The sequence below is a fragment of the Protomyctophum bolini genome (assembly GCF_963924005.1).
Source record: "Protomyctophum bolini genome assembly, chromosome: 14".
NCBI classification, from domain to species: domain Eukaryota; kingdom Metazoa; phylum Chordata; class Actinopteri; order Myctophiformes; family Myctophidae; genus Protomyctophum; species Protomyctophum bolini.
The window spans coordinates 4343359-4361749 of record NC_137875.1 but is presented as its reverse complement, the minus strand read 5'-3'; the positions used below and the strand labels follow the sequence as shown (position 1 = coordinate 4361749).

Genomic DNA, 18391 nt, shown 5'->3' with positions numbered 1-18391 from the left:
GAGGTATTTGTACTTTACTCGAGTATTTCCAATTTCCAGTAGGCCAGTACTTTTACTTCTACTCCACTACATCTCAGAGCCAAAATTTGTACTTTTACTTTACTACAATTATTTGACAATTTTAGTTACTAGTTTAATTTTGATTTAGAAAACATACAGTAACCACTTCAACCCTATACATTTTGGCAATTTGAAACCAAATTGCGACGCATTGTGAGCTTGTTGAGAGTTACCATGTGGGGGTCCCCGGGGAGTCCTCGGGGGGGGGGGGGTCCCCGGAACATCCAGACCCCCAGGAACCGGGCCAATTCCGGCGAGTCGCCCCACGTCCCAAACGGTTGAGTTTCGGAATGTGTTTAAATGAAGCAGCTCCAGGCACATGCATTACAGTAATAATAATACATACAATTTATATAGCGCTTTTCAATGCACTCAAAGTCGCTATAAAATAAAAAACAGTTTTATTCGAACTAGTTCAAAATTATTATTTTTTAAACTAGAAACAGCAGTAGGCAGACAATGAGGGGGATTATGTAGGAAAAGCAAGTCTGAAAAGGTGTGTTTTGAGTGTGCAGTACTGTAGATGTCTGAGGTCCTCTTTGTACTAGATAAAAGTATTCCACATTGGATAACCTTCTCTTGTCCAGGTTTCGTCTGTGCTGGTGAGGGGCAGATAAGGTGTGTATCTACCCAGGTTTCGTCTGTGCTGGTGCGGGGCAGATAAGGTGTATCTACCCAGGTTTCGTCTGTGCTGGTGCGGGGCAGATAAGGTAAGGACCCGTCCCAATGGAAGACTATACTACTGCCTCCACCAGCTGCGCCCGATAGACCATGTCAATGTTTGCCCAGCATACTGTAGGTATGCCAGGGCTGGGACACTTTGGCCATGGAGAGAGGGCCATTATATAGTTCCACACTCACTCCAGAAGGCCACATTGCACATTTACTGTCGTATAGCAAAAAAATATAGCTGATCAAAACGCGTCGCACTGCGACACGTTTTGTGCTTGTAGATTAATTAATTTCATGAATTCTTGCACGCAATGATCACCTACATCAGGGGTAGGCAACCTTAGGCACCAGTGCCAACATTGGCACAAAGGAGGGTGTTCACTGGCACACTGGCAAGTGTGTGAGAGAGTATCTTTGGTTTTAAATAAACTATTGTAAAAAATGCAGTCAAATAAATGAAGTCCCTCACATTTGTGTGTAAATTACATCCTGCATTCATTAAAACTGAACTCTGTTATTGCCCTGACTAATGATCATTATAACAATGTGAAAGAAATATTTAAAAAGAAGGAAAAACTTTATATTTGTGGACAAGCAAAATATGAATTTTTCATGTGGTGTCATTAAAATTAATTAATGTTGATATGGCACAATGACGATCTAGAAAATAAAAACATGGCACTTCATTTAAAAAAGGTTGCAGACCCCTGACCTACATTAACAATTAACTGCTCTCAGCCAAACTAAACTAAACTAATATCCAGTGTCCTCTGTATGTAGTCGGTCAAATAAGCATTACTTGTGAATAAATATGTTCTAAAGTCAAGCAACATATATATCAACATATATATATACTGTATTTTTTTTAATGACTTATTGATATTCACTCCAACGTGTGCAGTGAGTGCACCAACCAGGACAGGTACAACAAATCCCTTTCCTTCCTAGAGGAAACCAACCATGCACAGTGAAACTCTTCAAGCTAATTTAATGATGCAAATAACTTAATATACATGGTCTTCCCCCCCCCCCCCGGTGTCATAATTATATTCAGTTCAAATTCATGTTCCACACTTAAATTAAAACACATTACAATATTGTAGATTATAAATTATTGACAAAAATGACCCATTTAAACTCAAAATGATCTCACAAAGAAACATCTGGTAGGATTACAGAACCCACAGAGAGGGTGCTGGCTGTGACGGAGTCCTCTTGAAGCTGATGGCTCAGGTACACACCGAAGGTCACCTAAAAAGCATAATAATAATGATGATAAACTGGGTTAGCCGATTTCCGTTTCTGTTTCTGAGGCGATAACCTCATCTTACACTGCCAGCGACGTGATGAAATCCGTGTTGTTTTTGCACATTTATTTTATTTTTATTTTTTATGATCAGTACTTTATTTTAGATTTTTTTACAAACACATAAAACAGAGAACTTAAAATACAAACACAAACAACAACAGCAGAGTACGTATTCATGGACAGGCAAGATAGATAAGATTAAAATGTGAAAATAGTTTACATTATTTACACGACCAAACGCAGCATCGTCAACCGTATCATAATGTGTAGTAATACAATAAACAATCAAGAGGGCATTGCCTGACCATGGATCACACCAAGGGACCTGCAACATGACTGAGGAACACGTCCCACTTCAGATCATATTTATCCAACTGATTATTCATCTTAAAGGATAACCTGTTTTTGCACATTTCTATTTTAGTTTTATAGTCGTAGTCTCTTGAACAGTTTTCATTAGCTGCTCTATCTCCTGAGCCAGCAAGCCCAGCAATGGCTGACGCTCCATGTTACGTGTATGCTCCCAGAGAGCATGCACTGCTTCTGTGTTTCTCTCCCTCTTCTACATATTCTCCTGCTTTAGGTCTTTAAAACACTGGAGTTCCTTTTTATACATCAGTTTCCTCCATTCTTTCACCGGATATTTGTTCTTGTCCCTTAACCCATTCTGAACGGGAACCCATTTTGGTGTTAGCATCATGTTATGCTTTAGGTATTGAAAAATAGCAGATCTACAAGCTCATAGCGCGCCACCAAGTGGCGCGCTACGAGCTTGTAGGTCTGCTATTTTTGAAAAATCGAAGAACGACTGACATTTTTTAGAATCTGATCTCAGGTCAGAATGGGATAATCAGACTAGTTGTGTGTCCAGTGGAAACCTCGTATGAATCTGATCTCAGGTCAGAATGGGTTAAAGCCCCTAGACCGCCACATAGGGACATAACACTCCATATCAGGACAGTAGTTTATCCGCACGATTTCTCCGTCGGAACGCTGGCTCCTTGCCTGTGTACAGTAGATGAGGCCCATAGATACATCGCTTCACCATAATCCCCTAACCTGGCGTATAGCGGCGTTTCATCGACTGACCTTCCCGTTGCGATAAGTAGAGAGAGACAGTAGAGGCTCCTTGGCCTTGGCCCCCGTTTCCTGGTCAACGCCGATCATTTGGCACCTCGCACACTGACCCGCAACCTGGAAGTCAAGTCACAGATCATTTGGCACCTCACACACTGACCCGCAACCTGGAAGTCAAGTCACAGATCATTTGACACCTCACACACTGACCCGCAACCTGGAAGTCAAGTCACACACACGACACATTCCGTCTCCGTTCAATTCAAATCTTCATAACGGCTAGTTGCACTCTTCGGTGTGGTGGAACCAGATCAAGTACAAAACAAATACGAGGCACAGGCCATCTCGCTCGCAACACTGTTAGCCAGGAAATTAATATTACAAGCCTGGAAATCGGATAAACCTCCGACAGTTGACATGTGGCTAAGGGAGCTGGGAGGAGTGCTGCATATGGAGAAAATTAGATTCACCTTGTCGAAAAAAGAACACCTTTATCTAAAAACCTGGTCGCCCATAATTGAGATGCTTGTTACATTGGACTGAAGTGGTGGAATTCAATTCAATGTTGTTCTGCCCCGTAATGTCATCTAATTAATGTTTGATATGTGTATACTGTATGTATGTTTGTATCGTCTATGAGGGTACACATGTATGCATACGTCTTCTTTTTCATATCAGAAATGTTTTTTTAGAATCGATAGTGATGTTGTTTCTGTCCTCGGAGTGCCGTGTAGTCATCAGCCTTGTCAGTTATAATTTTATTGTTTTTGTCTTTTTCTTTGAGTTATGTTTTGTCTCCTTTTATTGTAAGTCTCTTGTTTGTAAGTTTTTTGCTATTTTTTGTCCGATCTGTAATTTTATGGTTAAATCATTACTGAAATGCTTATATGCCAAAAATCATAATAAACAGATGTTTAAAAAAAAAATCTTCATAACGGTGGGTTTTCATTTCAACGTCTTTTCACATCAAAAGGCCCATTATGTATTCTGCATTTGAGCCACTCAGCCACGGAACCACCGTTTGATGAGATTTAGATTTGAGCCACTCAGCCACGGAACCACCGTTTGATGAGATTTAGCCTCGCAAGACCCAAAACGTGGAACATTTTGTTGCCGTTCGATCGATACGATTTTGTCCACGATTCCATGCTGTATTGATTTTGGTAGGAGAACGGGCAAAAAGGTTGATAAAGAATTGTGTAGACTTCTTGTAAATCAAGTAATGCAGATGTTTAACAATCATTTTACTCCTGAGAGCGTACAATTAACCCGAACGGGTCCGAATTTGGTTTCATTTTTACGCTCTCAAGAGTTAAAGATCTATAAGGGTCAAATGGTTACCATTAAAGGCTCATACAACATGACGTCACTGAGGTGACCACCGAACTACAACATGACGTCACGGGCCGCGGTGAAGAGCAAACCACCGCCACCGCTCCAGCCCTTCTCTCTGTTTTAACTAACAGAGAGAAGGGCTAACTTACTTACACAACAGACACGTTGTGAGATTGTAGATCTGATATTCTCAGCATGCAACCCAGCATAAAACTGGATCTCTTGTCCACTAGTCCCTCCCTAACATTATAGTCTAGTTTTTATTTGTTGACGAAATTGTCAGTATATTTAGTCTTAGTTTTAGTCATCATAGATTCGTTTTTATTTAGTTTTAGTCAGTGAAAAAAGGTAATCGACTAAAGGCTCATACATAGTCTGGATTTTCGGTGGTTAGGTGACCACCGAACTACAACATGACGTCACTGAGCCGCGGTGAAGAGCAAACCACCGCCACCACCGCTCCAGCCCTTCTCTCTGTTTTTACTCACCACCGCTCAACGTTATTTCAGCTCCGGTGGTCAGCTCACCACCGGAGCGGTGGTCAGCTCACCACCGGAGCGGTGGTCACCTCACCACCGAAAATCCAGACTATGAATAGGCCTTAACATTTTTCGTCTTAGTTTTAGTCGATGAAAACAGCACTGGTCTGTATGTAAAACTGTTGTGATAAACCATGAAGGAGACAAATAAAACTATAACTGGTTGTAAACCACAGCTTTATAATACACAGCAAAACCCACATCATTATAGTTCAACTCTCTGACAGTATACAAATATACCAGTTCCTCCTGTAGCCTATACTGTACGACAGACGCCGTCAGCTGAAATTAAGATCGTGCCGTGTTGTGTTCACGTGTCACTCACCAGGAATCGAGTCGTGCCGATCATCAAGTGGGACCAATTATCTTCTTCAAACGGCTCCACTCCGGTAATCACTAAATTAGCCCGGAAACGACTCATAAGGTTCTGCACGTCAAAAGGCTGAAGGTCTGTTGTGGAAAGCTCTCGTCTGTTGTTGTGTAAAATGGCACAGAAAAAGAACAGCTCATGTTGCTCATGCTCTGCAGATCACAAGGATTCATTCACCATTTTAGTCTTAATTAACCCATTCTGACCTGAGATCAGATTCATACCAGGTTTCCACTGGACACACACTGGTCTGATCAACCCATTCTGACCTGAGATCAGATTCTAAAAATGTCAGTCGTTCTTCGATTTTTCAAAAATAGCAGATCTACAAGCTCGTAGCGCGCCACTTGGTGGCGCGCTATGAGCTTGTAGGTCTGCTATTTTTCAATAGCTAAAGCATAACATGATGCTAACACCAAAATGGGTTCCCGTTCAGAATGGGTTAAGCCCTAACCACACCAGAGGGTCGACACGCAACTCCTTGCAACACGCAACACCTTTGCCATTATTCCCAACTAGACCCGTACGTGCCCGTCGCAGTCGGCCACCGGGGCCTACTTGGGGAACCTAATGACATACGTTGTCATAGTACCCATTTTAACCCATTCTGACCCGAGATCAGATTCATACGAGGTTTCCACTGGACACACACTGGTCTGATTAACCCATTCTGACCTGAGATCAGATTCTAAAAATGTCAGTCGTTCTTCGATTTTTCTAAAATAGCAGACCTACAAGCTCGTAGCGCGCCACTCGGTGGCGCGCTATGAGCTTGTAGATCTGCTATTTTTCAATAGCTAAAGCATAACATGATGCTAAGACCAAAATTGGTTCCCGTTCAGAATGGGTTAAGTGTCAGCCGGTGTCCCACATGGAGATCTGTGTATGTGCCTGCCTGTGTGTGTGTGTGTGTGTGTGTGTGTGTGTGTGTGTGTGTGTGTGTGTGTGTGTGTGTGAAGACTGCAAACTGAAAAGTGTACTTGGCAATTTTCGCGCAGACAAATTGAAAGCCTGGGTATCGAGGCAATACTTGGCAATCAATTCGGCCAACTGGCAGAGCCTGATTGGTTGAGCATCAATTGGCTGAGGGCAGGCAGAGGCTGGAAATTGCACAGGTGAAAAGGAGTTGGCCTCATTAGATTAGGCCCACTGGCAGAGCCTGGCCCAGGTGAAAAGGAGTTGGCCTCATTAGATTAGGCCCACTGGCAGAGCCTGACCAGAGCCTTTTGTTGTGGCTCTGGTCACAGAGCCCCCTGTGGGGGGGGGTGGAACGCGTGTGTCGAATGTGAAGTCAGTGGGTCAAACGGTTCTCGAGTTACGTGCATTACAACGGTACACACACGTACGCAATACGCACGCACACGCACACGCACATACGCAGAGACGTGGCGCATTATATAGTAGATGGCAGTTGCAAGGAGTTGCATTGGTGTGGTTTGTTTTGATGCAAGGAGTTGCAGCTGGTGTGGTTTGGGCCTTTGTTTAGTGTGTAAGAGCATGCTCATAATCCTCACAGGCGGAACACATACTATACAACAAGGCAGAGATATGGAATAGTTGTGACAATTAATGGCCCAAAAATGTGCAATTCAATCTACAAATTTGAGAAAATGGTTAAAGATAACATAGTTGATAAAATATAAAACACTATTATAAACCGTTCATAATTCAGTATCTCCACCATGTGATTTGATCAAATGTTTTGCCTGTTGTTGACGATGTATCGACGTTTTGCAATTGTTTGTTTTGTTAATATTTGTCTTTGATTTGTCAAGATAAAAAAAGGGTCAGGCACTATAAGCTACGCCATTACGGTCCAAATATTCTCTGTAGAGTTTGTTGTAATTAACCCTGTACATGTCATGATTTAAGACCTGAAATAAACTATTCATTCATTCAACAATGTTAATGTACCTGCTGTTCATATGCTTCTGAATGAGCTCCACACTGGAGCGGTTGATCATCAGGTATTGAGCTTCATTCACCAAAGAGAGAGCAGCCACGCCTGGAACAAAGATACGGTAATAACAGAACACATGGAAATGCAATGCCTCTCCTTTCCACATATAAAAATGACTCAAATCCAACTAGGAGGTACAGGTTCAATACCAAATACTAGTTTCTTCTACAGTATGTGCAAACATTTGTCCACCAGAGGGTGCTGAAGACACAAAAACAAACAAAGGCTGAAACAGTACCCCACAGACACCCTGAATGAAAGACTTTCAGACAGGCAGCCCGTGGCACACACAACTATTGCAATGACTTCACTCTGGCAGGTGATTGTATATATTAATATTAGGACATTGTTCATGACTGATGCAAAAAGGCCTGTGATGCAGAAGGGGGAGAATAAGCCAGAATAAAATGGTCAAAGGCAACCTAATGGAAGAGAAATAGAAAAAGCTGATTTTACACTTGGTTGCATGCTGAGAATAGCAGATCTACAAGCTCACAACGCGTCGCGCTGTGGCACTTTGTGAGCTTGTAGATCGGCTATTTTCAGCAAGCGTAAACTCAACCATTACGACGGCATCAAGGCCCGCCAAAATACATTTTAGTCGACATAAATCAACTGTATAGATGTAGTCGACTAAAATCGTATGACTCTTAGTCGACTAAAACTAGACTAACGCTACGACATTCCAGGTGACTAAGATCAAGATGTGACTAAAACTAAATGAAAACTGTTCGAAAGACTAGGACTAAAACCAAAAGTTGCTGTCAAAAACAACACTGGACATCTCATCATCATTTTACAAGCTTCAGCACCACCACCAATGGACAGCAACATATCATGCTCTCCTTTTCTTTTCTATTCTTTTCTTTTTTACAAGCCAAGGACATAAAATACCCAGGAGAGCTAAAAGGAAAGCAGCATACAGTCAGAGCTGCCACCCGACTCTCTCGGTCTCCACAGAAGCCATTACCACCGACACACTAAAGACAACGTATAGATGCTACAACATTCACAAGGCCTATATTAAATAAAAGATAGAGGTGGTGGTATAGGGAAAGACACAGCTGTGCATCATTTGGTGAAATACTGTAAGTAACAAGGTGGTATAGGGCAAGACACAGCTGTTTTGGTGAGATAAGTATAAACAGAAGAGCAGATTGAATCCAGGATACAATTAATTAATTAATCAAATACAACCTTTTCGGCATGTATTCGGAGTTGAAGATTTACGGCACACTTTTGATTGTTGCATTGTAAAAAATAACATCCAAACGGGATCTCAAAAATGTTGACGGGATGCAGGACAAAAATATATACACACAGAAAGAAGGTAGGAAGTCCGCACAGCGTTCTTTAACATAGCACGGCACTCTTTTTTCTTTATTTTTTTCTATGATGCAAGAAAGATGTATTTGGCGCTGCACTGTGGCGACATGGACTAGGGCTACGCTTGCATGCGGGCCCTTTGTCTAAGACACAGTTCTTCCTCGGGAGACTAATAAAGTATATCTCTATCTCTCTACTCGGTGCTTGTAGTTCTGCTATTTTTGAAAAATCGTGAAAATGTTCCTCAAATCTTTGAATATATATATTATTACAGAGTGAACATTTTAACTCAAATCTTTGCTTCTGCATGGGGAGGTCCCTGGAACAACATATTTTCAGATGGGGGGGCGGAGGCATATTACATAATAATTTTTGGGGTCCTTGACGTGAAATATTGAGCACCAGTGATACAGAAACATAAGATATTTCAGAAAACTTTCAGGATTTTGAAGACATTTTTTTAAATTTGCTCCCAGTAGTTTATTAATGAATGTTGAGGAATCAGCGTTTCCACCCCTCCAGGTCTTCATCAGGAACGATGGCCCTAAGCCAATAAATATGGAAATATTTAATTGGTTAATATAATGTATTTCCATATTTATTGGTTCTACAAATGGCCTTAATATTTTTTCTACTTGACTATGCTCTACAAACTTTGTATGTTAGCTTATGTCAGTAGACGTGTGTGTGTGTGTGTGTGTGTGTGTGTGTGTGTGTGTGTGTGTGTGGTGGTGTCTTGTCCACCAGTCCCTTCCGTCTAGTTTTTATTTGTTGACGAAATTGTCAGTATATTTACTAGTTTTAGTCATGATAGATTAGTTTTCATTCAGTTTCCATTTCGTTTTCGTCAGTGAAAAAAGGTAGTCGACGAAACATTTTTCGTCTTCGTTTTAGTCGACGAAAATGCTTGCCCTCTTTCCCCCCGTAGTATAGCTCTGCTACTGGTGAATATATTATTACATGGGTATTATTAGTTATGTATTTATTGAATTACCTTCATCCCAGAGGAGTTTTAATCACGGAGGCTCTGCTGTAATGCATTGGGGTGGAAACATCACCAAACATCAGTGTATATTGATTCAATAAACGTGTTCCCAATTAGATTCCCATTTCGATTACAGCTCTCTCAACAGAACACTAAATGGAAAAACCTGAACTGTACATTTGTATTGCTAGATATTCAGCTGGGGCTCTGACTGGCACAGAGTAATTTAAAATGAGTGTAACACCAGCTGAAATCCTAGGTGTTCATTTAAGTGTAGTGTAGAAATTGACCTATGCAGGTTTGGGATTTTGCCGTGCAGATTGCCAACACAATCTGCGAAAGAATAAGGTTGCGAATACAAGCGGCCGAAATGAGTTTTCTCCGAAGGGTGGCTGGCATCTCCCTTAGAGATGGGGTGAAGTTCAGTCACACGAGAGAGACTCGGAGTAGAGTCACTGCGTGCGTCTTCGCCAGGAAAGGAGCCAGCTTAGGTGGTTCGGGGCATCTGGTTAGGATGCCTCTCGGGCGTCTCCCTAGGGAGGTCCTCGAGGCACCCGGGGCAGACCAAGGCGCATTTGGAGGAAACACATCGACTCACTGGCCTTAGAACGTCTCAGGATCCCTCCCAGGAGGAAGTTACTAATGTTGCTCTGGAGAGGGAAGTCTGGAGCTCTCTGGTGGAGCTGTTGCCCCCGCGACCCGACTACGGATAAGCGGTTGAAGATGGATGGATGGAAATTGCCAACATTTAACAGTCAATAAGGGGTGCAAAGCTACTGTCTGTTGTACACAAACCATACATCAAATGCTCCCATTTCCCGGGTAGAGACAGTTACCATACATCAAAGAGAGGTGCTTGGTAAAGAAACAGGAAAGGGGACAGAAGGGGTCAAATGTGTTTTACATACCTCTACCGGCGCTGTTTTTCATATCTCGGGTATAATCAGAACATTGTCTTATGAGGCGGCAGGCCTGTCCAAAGAACTCTGAGAGCCATGACGCGGCTTCATCCCCGCAGTCGACAGTCTGTACCCTGGGGGGAAAAGGAGGATTGTACGTAACGTTTACGGAGGACTCCAGGGAAATCTATTGCTTTTGAAACCTCTTTTCTTGGTTTGCAATTCTCTGCTTACATCTAATCTTAGAAAGAAGGAAGATTTTTTTTTTGGTTTTGTTTTTTTTCACTTGTGATTTGCCATTCAGAGGTTTCTGTCAGAAGAGATTAACATTGTTTCTGAACCCCTTCTGGACAGTATGTACTGTTACGTGTGGCCATGACATCACACGCACGCACGCACGCACGCACGCACGCACGCACACACGCACACACGCACACACGCACACACGCACACACACACACACACACACACACACACACACACACACACACACACACACACACACACACACACACTCAGTACTTAGTCTGTGCCTAATCTTCTCTGTCTCTCCTCCACTCAGACTGACACACCTGCAACAAATTCCCCCAATTGTCCTCTGCTACAGCCCTCTGCTATAAAAGCCAGCCAGCTCAGTGTCAAGGCAGACACAGACCCAAGTTCCAACACCATGCCAGTTAGATGGTACATTCATATAGCGCCTTTTTCCAAGGCGCTTTACATTAGATTGTGCATTACATTCACACATACATTCATACACCGATGGCGACGGAAACCATGCAGGGCACCAACCAGCACATCAGGAGCAATTAGGGGTTCAGAGTCTTGCTCAAGGACACTTCGACACTAACTCTGGGGGAGCCCACAGGGTTCGAGCTGGCAACCTTGCGGTTACCATCCGGCCACTCTACCCCTGAGCCACCGCCACCCCCGCCCCCCAGTTAAACTTGATTTAGTTTGGCCTGGAGATGGCCGGGCCCGGCAGTCACTGTTTACGTTATAGTTATTATTTAGTTGGCTTTTTAAATTAGGTGGGGAAACTGCTTCGATGGGCCTGGGCCCCCCCTCATTCTCCTGTTTTGGCTGTTTTTGGAGTTCTACTTTTGGTAAAGCTACCTGACATTTAAATGTACTTTGTTTGCACCAAGTAATTCAATTACTTCCTGTGGGGGAAAACACAAACGTTAAATGTCTTTCCTTATGTTGAGGTCTCCAATTTGAGCCACTTAATTGTTACTTTTGCATATTTGTTTGGAGACCGTAACGGTACAGTATTCAAAAATGTAAAAAAAATAAATAATAATATGCTGCTATATAAATATTTGAAGTTTTTCAGAAAACTTAGGTCAGGATTTATAAGCGTTTTTAGAATCGGCCTCAGTCCAAAATGGGTGCTGCGTTTGCATTCCATCATTAACATTATCTCCATATATCCAGGCATATGTAACAGTTTACATAATTCATGGTTGGGTACATATTGGCTTTAGGTTAATGATAACAATTATAAAACATGTCTGTCATTTAATCTTTTTGTGAAATAAATAAGTGTGATGCTTTCAGATAGTGTGAAAAGTGTGTTCCTCTCAAATTCAAACTCACCTGTCCCCACAAACCTTACTTTGACACACCCTTTGGCTTGTGTGCAGTTGAGAGTGGTTCTCCAGGGGAACCGAAATGGTATCCATCCCTGCAGATAAAGAGGAGAAGACAATCCCTCCTATCAAAGCTCATTTGAGGCAGAAAATGCTTGTGCAGAACAAAGTGCACTGAATATTAATCGACTTTGAGATCAAATATTCATAGATCTTTGCTACCTGAGGCCCGTAGAAGCAGGTTCTTTGAGGGCAGGTGGACCTGGGGGTGAACAAGGCACAGGCGTGGCTCCCTCTTCTGACTCAGGAATACACCGTTCCCGTTCACCACCATCCAGCCTCTGTCATACAGCAGGCCCAAAGGACCCAGCGGCCAGTCGCTGACCTGCAAGAATACAAGCGTGTGTTGGAGGGAGAGAGAGAAGAGCAAAGGAAAAGAAAAGAAAGAGGGAGCTAAATGGAGAGATTCAGGTTTGTTTTGATGGACACGGTAACTAGTCTTAAAACTGTATTCTGATTGAGATTTAGGATTGAGAGAGTGTGTGACGGTCATACCTCAAATGCTCCACATGATTTGATGGGGTATATGTAGATGTTTGTCAGAGTGTATGCCCCTGCTTGCTTGTTTGCATTCGTTGTGAGAGCTCTGTCTCCGTGTAAATTCAACAACGGTTCTGGGGGATTACAGTTCTCTTCTACGACGTGCTCCGTTTTGCCACTAGTGCCTTGGATTGAGGGACCGTGACGAGTCGAGGATGTCGCAGCTGTTCTTAGTCTCTCCAGTCTGACGTGGTTGACCTGCACGGGTTTCTCTACAAAGCAGTCGACAACAAAGTTGAGGAAGTTCTGACAGTCTTCAAAGGTCGACATGTAGCCAAAGGACACCCGGACAGATCCTGTCGGTTGGCCGTCCACAATGTCCATGCTGTCCCCACACACATGGCCAGCCTCAAACAGAAACACATGTTATACAATGTCCATGCTGTCCCCACACACATGGCCAGCCTCAAACAGAAACACATGTTATACAATGTCCATGCTGTCCCCACACACATGGCCAGCCTCAAACAGAAACACATGTTATACAATGTCCATGCTGTCCCCACACACATGGCCAGCCTCAAACAGAAACACATGTTATACAATGTCCATGCTGTCCCCACACACATGGCCAGCCTCAAACAGAAACACATGTTATACAATGTCCATGCTGTCCCCACACACACACACACATGGCCAGCCTCAAACAGAAACACATGTTATCACAATGTCCATGCTGTCCCCACACACATGGCCAGCCTCAAACAGAAACACATGTTATACAATGTCCATGCTGTCCCCACACACATGGCCAGCCTCAAACAGAAACACATGTTATACAATGTCCATGCTGTCCCCACACACATGGCCAGCCTCAAACAGAAACACATGTTATCACAATGTCCATGCTGTCCCCACACACACACATGGCCAGCCTCAAACAGAAACACATGTTATACAATGTCCATGCTGTCCCCACACACACACATGGCCAGCCTCAAACAGAAACACATGTTATACTCTTGGTCAACATTTTGTGATTAGAATACTGTATGTTTTTCTTCCTATTCGCTGCCTCACCTGCAGATTTCTCTTCACTTCGGCATTTGTGGTGCAGAGAAAGATTTGGCAGGCCCCGGTGTTGCAGAAGCAACCTGTTCGTATGTGAATGTTGTACAGACTAGCCAGCTTGTCCACCTGAGGAAGGAACAGAATAATTGAGCTGTGGCAGAATGCAGCAGCAGCAGCAGTGGAATTGAGTAATTACATTGTTTTGAGACAGAAATGAAGCCCCCTCGGGCCTTCGGCTGCATACGCACCTGAGAGTATCCAATCACTTGTCCATGACAATCCATCAGATTGAAGTTAAGGATCGCACCCTGTGTGCTCGGACTCTCAAACTCGCCGTCGCTGTATATCCGAGCCACCGGCTCCCTGTTGCTATGGCAAAGACACGACAGCAGCATGTAAGTGTAGCGCGCTAAGCCAAACGTGTGCATCTGGACGTCGGCCATGCTCCCTGAAGGAGAAGAGGGGGATAATAATAAGGGAAGGGTCGTTGTTTGTGTATGCTTGATTCAGATTAGTATGACACGTGCGGTAATGTTTAACGGCTTTCCTTTGTTCCATTTCAAACCATTACATTACAGTACGTGTGTCACAATACCTGTGAGTCTGTTCAGTGCGTCAAACCCATGATTCAGAGCAATGATGTCCAAGAAAGATATGGTGCCATCCTCAAACCTTTATGAAAGGGGAAAAGATAGTGTGATATTACAAAAGCATACAGGAGCAATGAATAAATTATGATCTTATCACAACATGGCATCTTTTGAATGAATTAAATTCCACATGATGTCAGATGTTTGGATTGTGCGCTCGCCGCTCGGCATAATATCCCACCTGTCAGAGACGCTCGCCGTCGGCACATAGTAATCCTCCCCGGCGAGGTAAGCGGCCGCCGTGCCCCCGCCGAAATAAGTCTTCTTCAGCAAGGCCGCGGCGTCGTTCCTCACCAGGAGGGCCCCGAGCCCCGTGGGGAACCCGAACATCTTGTAGAAGGACACGGGGACGAAGTCGGCACGGCACTCCCGGAGGTCCAGAGGGGAGCAGGCCACGTGAGCGGCGGCGTCCAGCAGCACCAACCACCGGCCCGGGTGGTCGCACGCCGGGTAGAGGCGTCTCGCCTGCACGCCTCCCACGTGGCCCAGGGGATACTTTCGGCCAGAGAAGTTGCTCTGGGCCGGGTAACAGAACAGGTGTGGCGTCTGGCAGTCCTCCTCCTCCTCCTCTGGGTCCTTCGCCCTGCTCTCCAAGTCACCCGCTGGGACCGGGAGGGTCACCACGCCCTGGCCGGACGTCAGCCCTCGGATGCCGACGACGGAGGTGTGGTTGTCGGTGATGTAGCTGAAGAGGCTCCCGGCCTCGGTGGGCGTCCGGGGCCTCCAGGGAAAGCTCTCGGCCACTAATCGGAGAGCCGCGGTGCAGCCGGAGATGAAAATGACCGAGTATTCCTCCGGGGTGGCGTTGAAATGCTGCAACACCCTGGAAGAGGTTGAAAGCTTACATTTTAGTTCGTTTTTTTCTTTCTGCTCAATATTAAACTTCATTATATAGCTGTGACAATGGAAGCTCTGGTAGTCTTTTACCTGTATCTCACATGTTCCACAGTGTCATGTGTCAGTTTGCTGCTTGGGTTATGGCTATGGGGGTTGCCTGTTGGTTCAAATACAAAGTCAAAGTTTTGGAGACAACAGAATGTTTTGTATAGCTTGATATAGCTATACAGCTAGAATGACATTTCTATAATAATATGTTTGTAAAACAGTAAAATATATATTTATTATTATTTTTTTTTTATATATATATAGGCCTATTATGAAATAATACGGAAATGTATAGCTGCCAAATTATAGCCTATATACTCATCCATTTTTCTTGTTCTGCCATACAGTAGCTCTGTGCCATAGCTCTAATGCCAAAGGCAGTACTAAGGCTATGGACCAGAGAGAGCTATAGTAATAACAGAGTCATTTGAGGTAGCCTACAGTAATATCCATTGGGTCTCGATTAAGCCCATGCCTACTTTCCTCACCATACACATTGCTGGAAATGTCCATGCAGAAATCTCTCACTAATGACTCTGGATAGAGGGGGGCAGCTGCGTGGTCCAGATAGGTTATTCCTGGTCAAAATAAACAACACCATGTCAAATTGTCAATAATGATCATCATCACACAGCGACAAGCCTGATCACTTCCGTATGTTTTACTACCTTTTATCCGTGTGAATTCCTGTTCAATCGTGTCTTGTAACTTTTTCGAGTAGCCATAATGACTCCAAACTTTCTGGAAACTTTCGAAGGTGCACAGTTGCTGAAAATCCATGTCCTTGTTGTTGCATTGATTGATCGCAATGAAGCAGGAGCCGATCAAGAAACGAAACCCCCGAAGTATTTGGAACGTTTATCGCTTTTAAAGAGACTCGCGTCTACTCATTTCCATGGACTGACATGGTTATAAGTTCATTACCAAATCGACCCTTTCGCTGTCGGGTCTCTCTTTACTGGGTCTTCTTCACGAGTTCGTGTCGAAATGATTAACTCTGCAGTAGTCTGCATTCCTCTGTAAACAAAACAGGAAGCATGAGCTTGTCTTGTCAGCCATGTGCGACAGTTTATGAAACTGCAAATGAAACTATAAAACAGCCTCCCTGCGTGGGGTTATATTATATGCGTTTACCTAGCCATTGTTCACACAGGGGCTCATGGGTTCACATGAGGCTCGTTATTATGACAGTCATGTTTCAGGGCTGGCGTTTATATTAGTTTACCCTTTTGGAACACGCATGCATGCAGCATACAGCAGGTAGGAAGATCAAGGTCCTCTTCTTCCCAATTCCATGCAACGAGACGGCTGTCAATATGTCAAACATTCACGTGTGTGTGTGTGTGTGTTAGGGGTTATAGGAACCAATTGGACCCTTATGGGTCTGTAACTCTGCAGAGAGTGTATTTGTACACTATCAGAGTTAAATTAACTTTGATTTTACAATATACATTAATACAATTTACAATTTAGGCATTTAGCAGACGCTCTTGATCCAGAGCGACTTACGCAACTAAGAACGTAACAGTGGAGTATACATACTATACTATACTTTTTGATGAATTGAACAATGTGGACCCTGTTGTAAACAAAGTGTAATGCTTAATTGGGTCGTCCACTCACAGTTAACAGTCTCTGTATTGAGTTTGTGCTTGAAATGTACTGTAATTCTATAAACTGTTAATAAATATTTCAATCAATCAATCAATAATAGGCTATTATATATAGGTCCCAGAGATAGAAATGCCTATTGCACATCAAATGCATTGAAATTAAAATGGTTGAGAATCACTGCTAGCTGCCGTAAAGGTGTTCTCTTATGGGGGTCGATCCCTGGCATATCTTCTCAAATGGGTCAATTTGGGGGTCCTTGACATGAAAAAGTTTGGGAACCATGCACTGGCCTACACACAAAACAATGTGTCCCCAGTTACAGTAGATGATTTTAAACTTAAAGGACAACTTCACCACTTTTCAACATATATCTTCATATAATTGGTCCTCAAATGTTCATGATATTTCAAACCAAAACAACCAAACAACAACTGATTTCCTGGGGTGTAGTCACACTTCACCCCAGGAAATCAGTTACCCGCACACATTATTCAGGGTGGACACAACAGCAGCCAATACGGCTTCATACGTTGCGGTGTTCACTTCAGAGTATGTGTTTTTTATGCCGTTCAGACTATGGATTCATAGGCTGCCTCCCATTGGCTTATGATAATAATAAACTTTATTTATATAGCACCTCTCATGTCATAAAATGCATCGCAAAGTGCTTTACAGGGCAGAGGAAGAAAACACAAACGTTAAGTAACAATTTAGCAAAAAAAACATAGTGGCAAAGAGCATAAAACAACAATAAAGCAATAGCAAAGATCAAAAAACAGCAGTAAAACAGGCAAGGCAGTAAGAGCAAACGTAGTAACGAGGTGGGTCTTGAGCTTTGAATATGGCTACGGAGGGTGCCTGTCTAAGCTGTAATAATGGGAGTTTATTCCAGGCTGTTGGCCCATAGAAGCAGAAAGCCGCCTCACCGTGTGTTTTTGTTGCCATTCCTTATTATAGGCACCTCAAGCAGGCCAGCAGCAGTGGAGGACCTGAGGGGCGGCCTGGGACATAACTAGGTAGACAGCCGAGGAGGTAAGAGGGTGCAAGACCATTTAGAGCTTTATAAACCAGTAAAATAATTTACAATAAAGATTTATTGTAAATTATTGCGAACGCAGTGATTGCGAACGCAGTAAGCACTAACTATGAGACCCAGCAGATCATGTCTGTCTGTGTGTCTGTCTGTCTGTGTGTCTGTCCTGCTTTTGTGCCCATATATGGAGCTGAGTGATTTGTTTGTGATTGATGCAACACACTCCATATTTGGTCGTATAGCTGCTTTGGGGACTCCTTATATGGTTATGGCTGAATCATGGTGACATGAGTACTACACACTTCTCACTAATTCGTAATTTATTGTAATTGTTATTGCAATTTACGATCTGCGTTCGCTTCCCGCGTTTGCGCGTCTTACTTGTTAGTACAGTGTACACTAGTGTACAGTACAGTACAGCCCTGTACAGTACCATGAAATGTTCTATGAGCAGGGCCTGGCTGTAAACAAGTT

The 18391-nt window shown here is 43.4% G+C and overlaps 1 protein-coding gene across 1 annotated transcript; it reads right to left on the bottom strand.

The window, feature by feature from the left end:
- Positions 1-1700: 1700 nt before the first annotated feature.
- Positions 1701-16209, bottom strand: mocos (molybdenum cofactor sulfurase). The gene is made up of 15 exons (XM_080781701.1): positions 15939-16209; positions 15759-15848; positions 15313-15379; positions 14567-15208; positions 14331-14407; positions 13984-14183; positions 13745-13861; positions 12680-13072; positions 12347-12509; positions 12132-12219; positions 10542-10666; positions 7277-7367; positions 5318-5462; positions 3131-3235; positions 1701-1983 (listed from the first exon to the last, which is right to left on the bottom strand). The coding sequence occupies exons 1-15, from the start codon at positions 16048-16050 to the stop codon at positions 1882-1884; spliced, it is 2517 nt and encodes an 838-aa protein (XP_080637827.1). The 5' UTR covers positions 16051-16209; the 3' UTR covers positions 1701-1881.
- Between the last annotated feature and the right edge of the window lie 2182 nt (positions 16210-18391).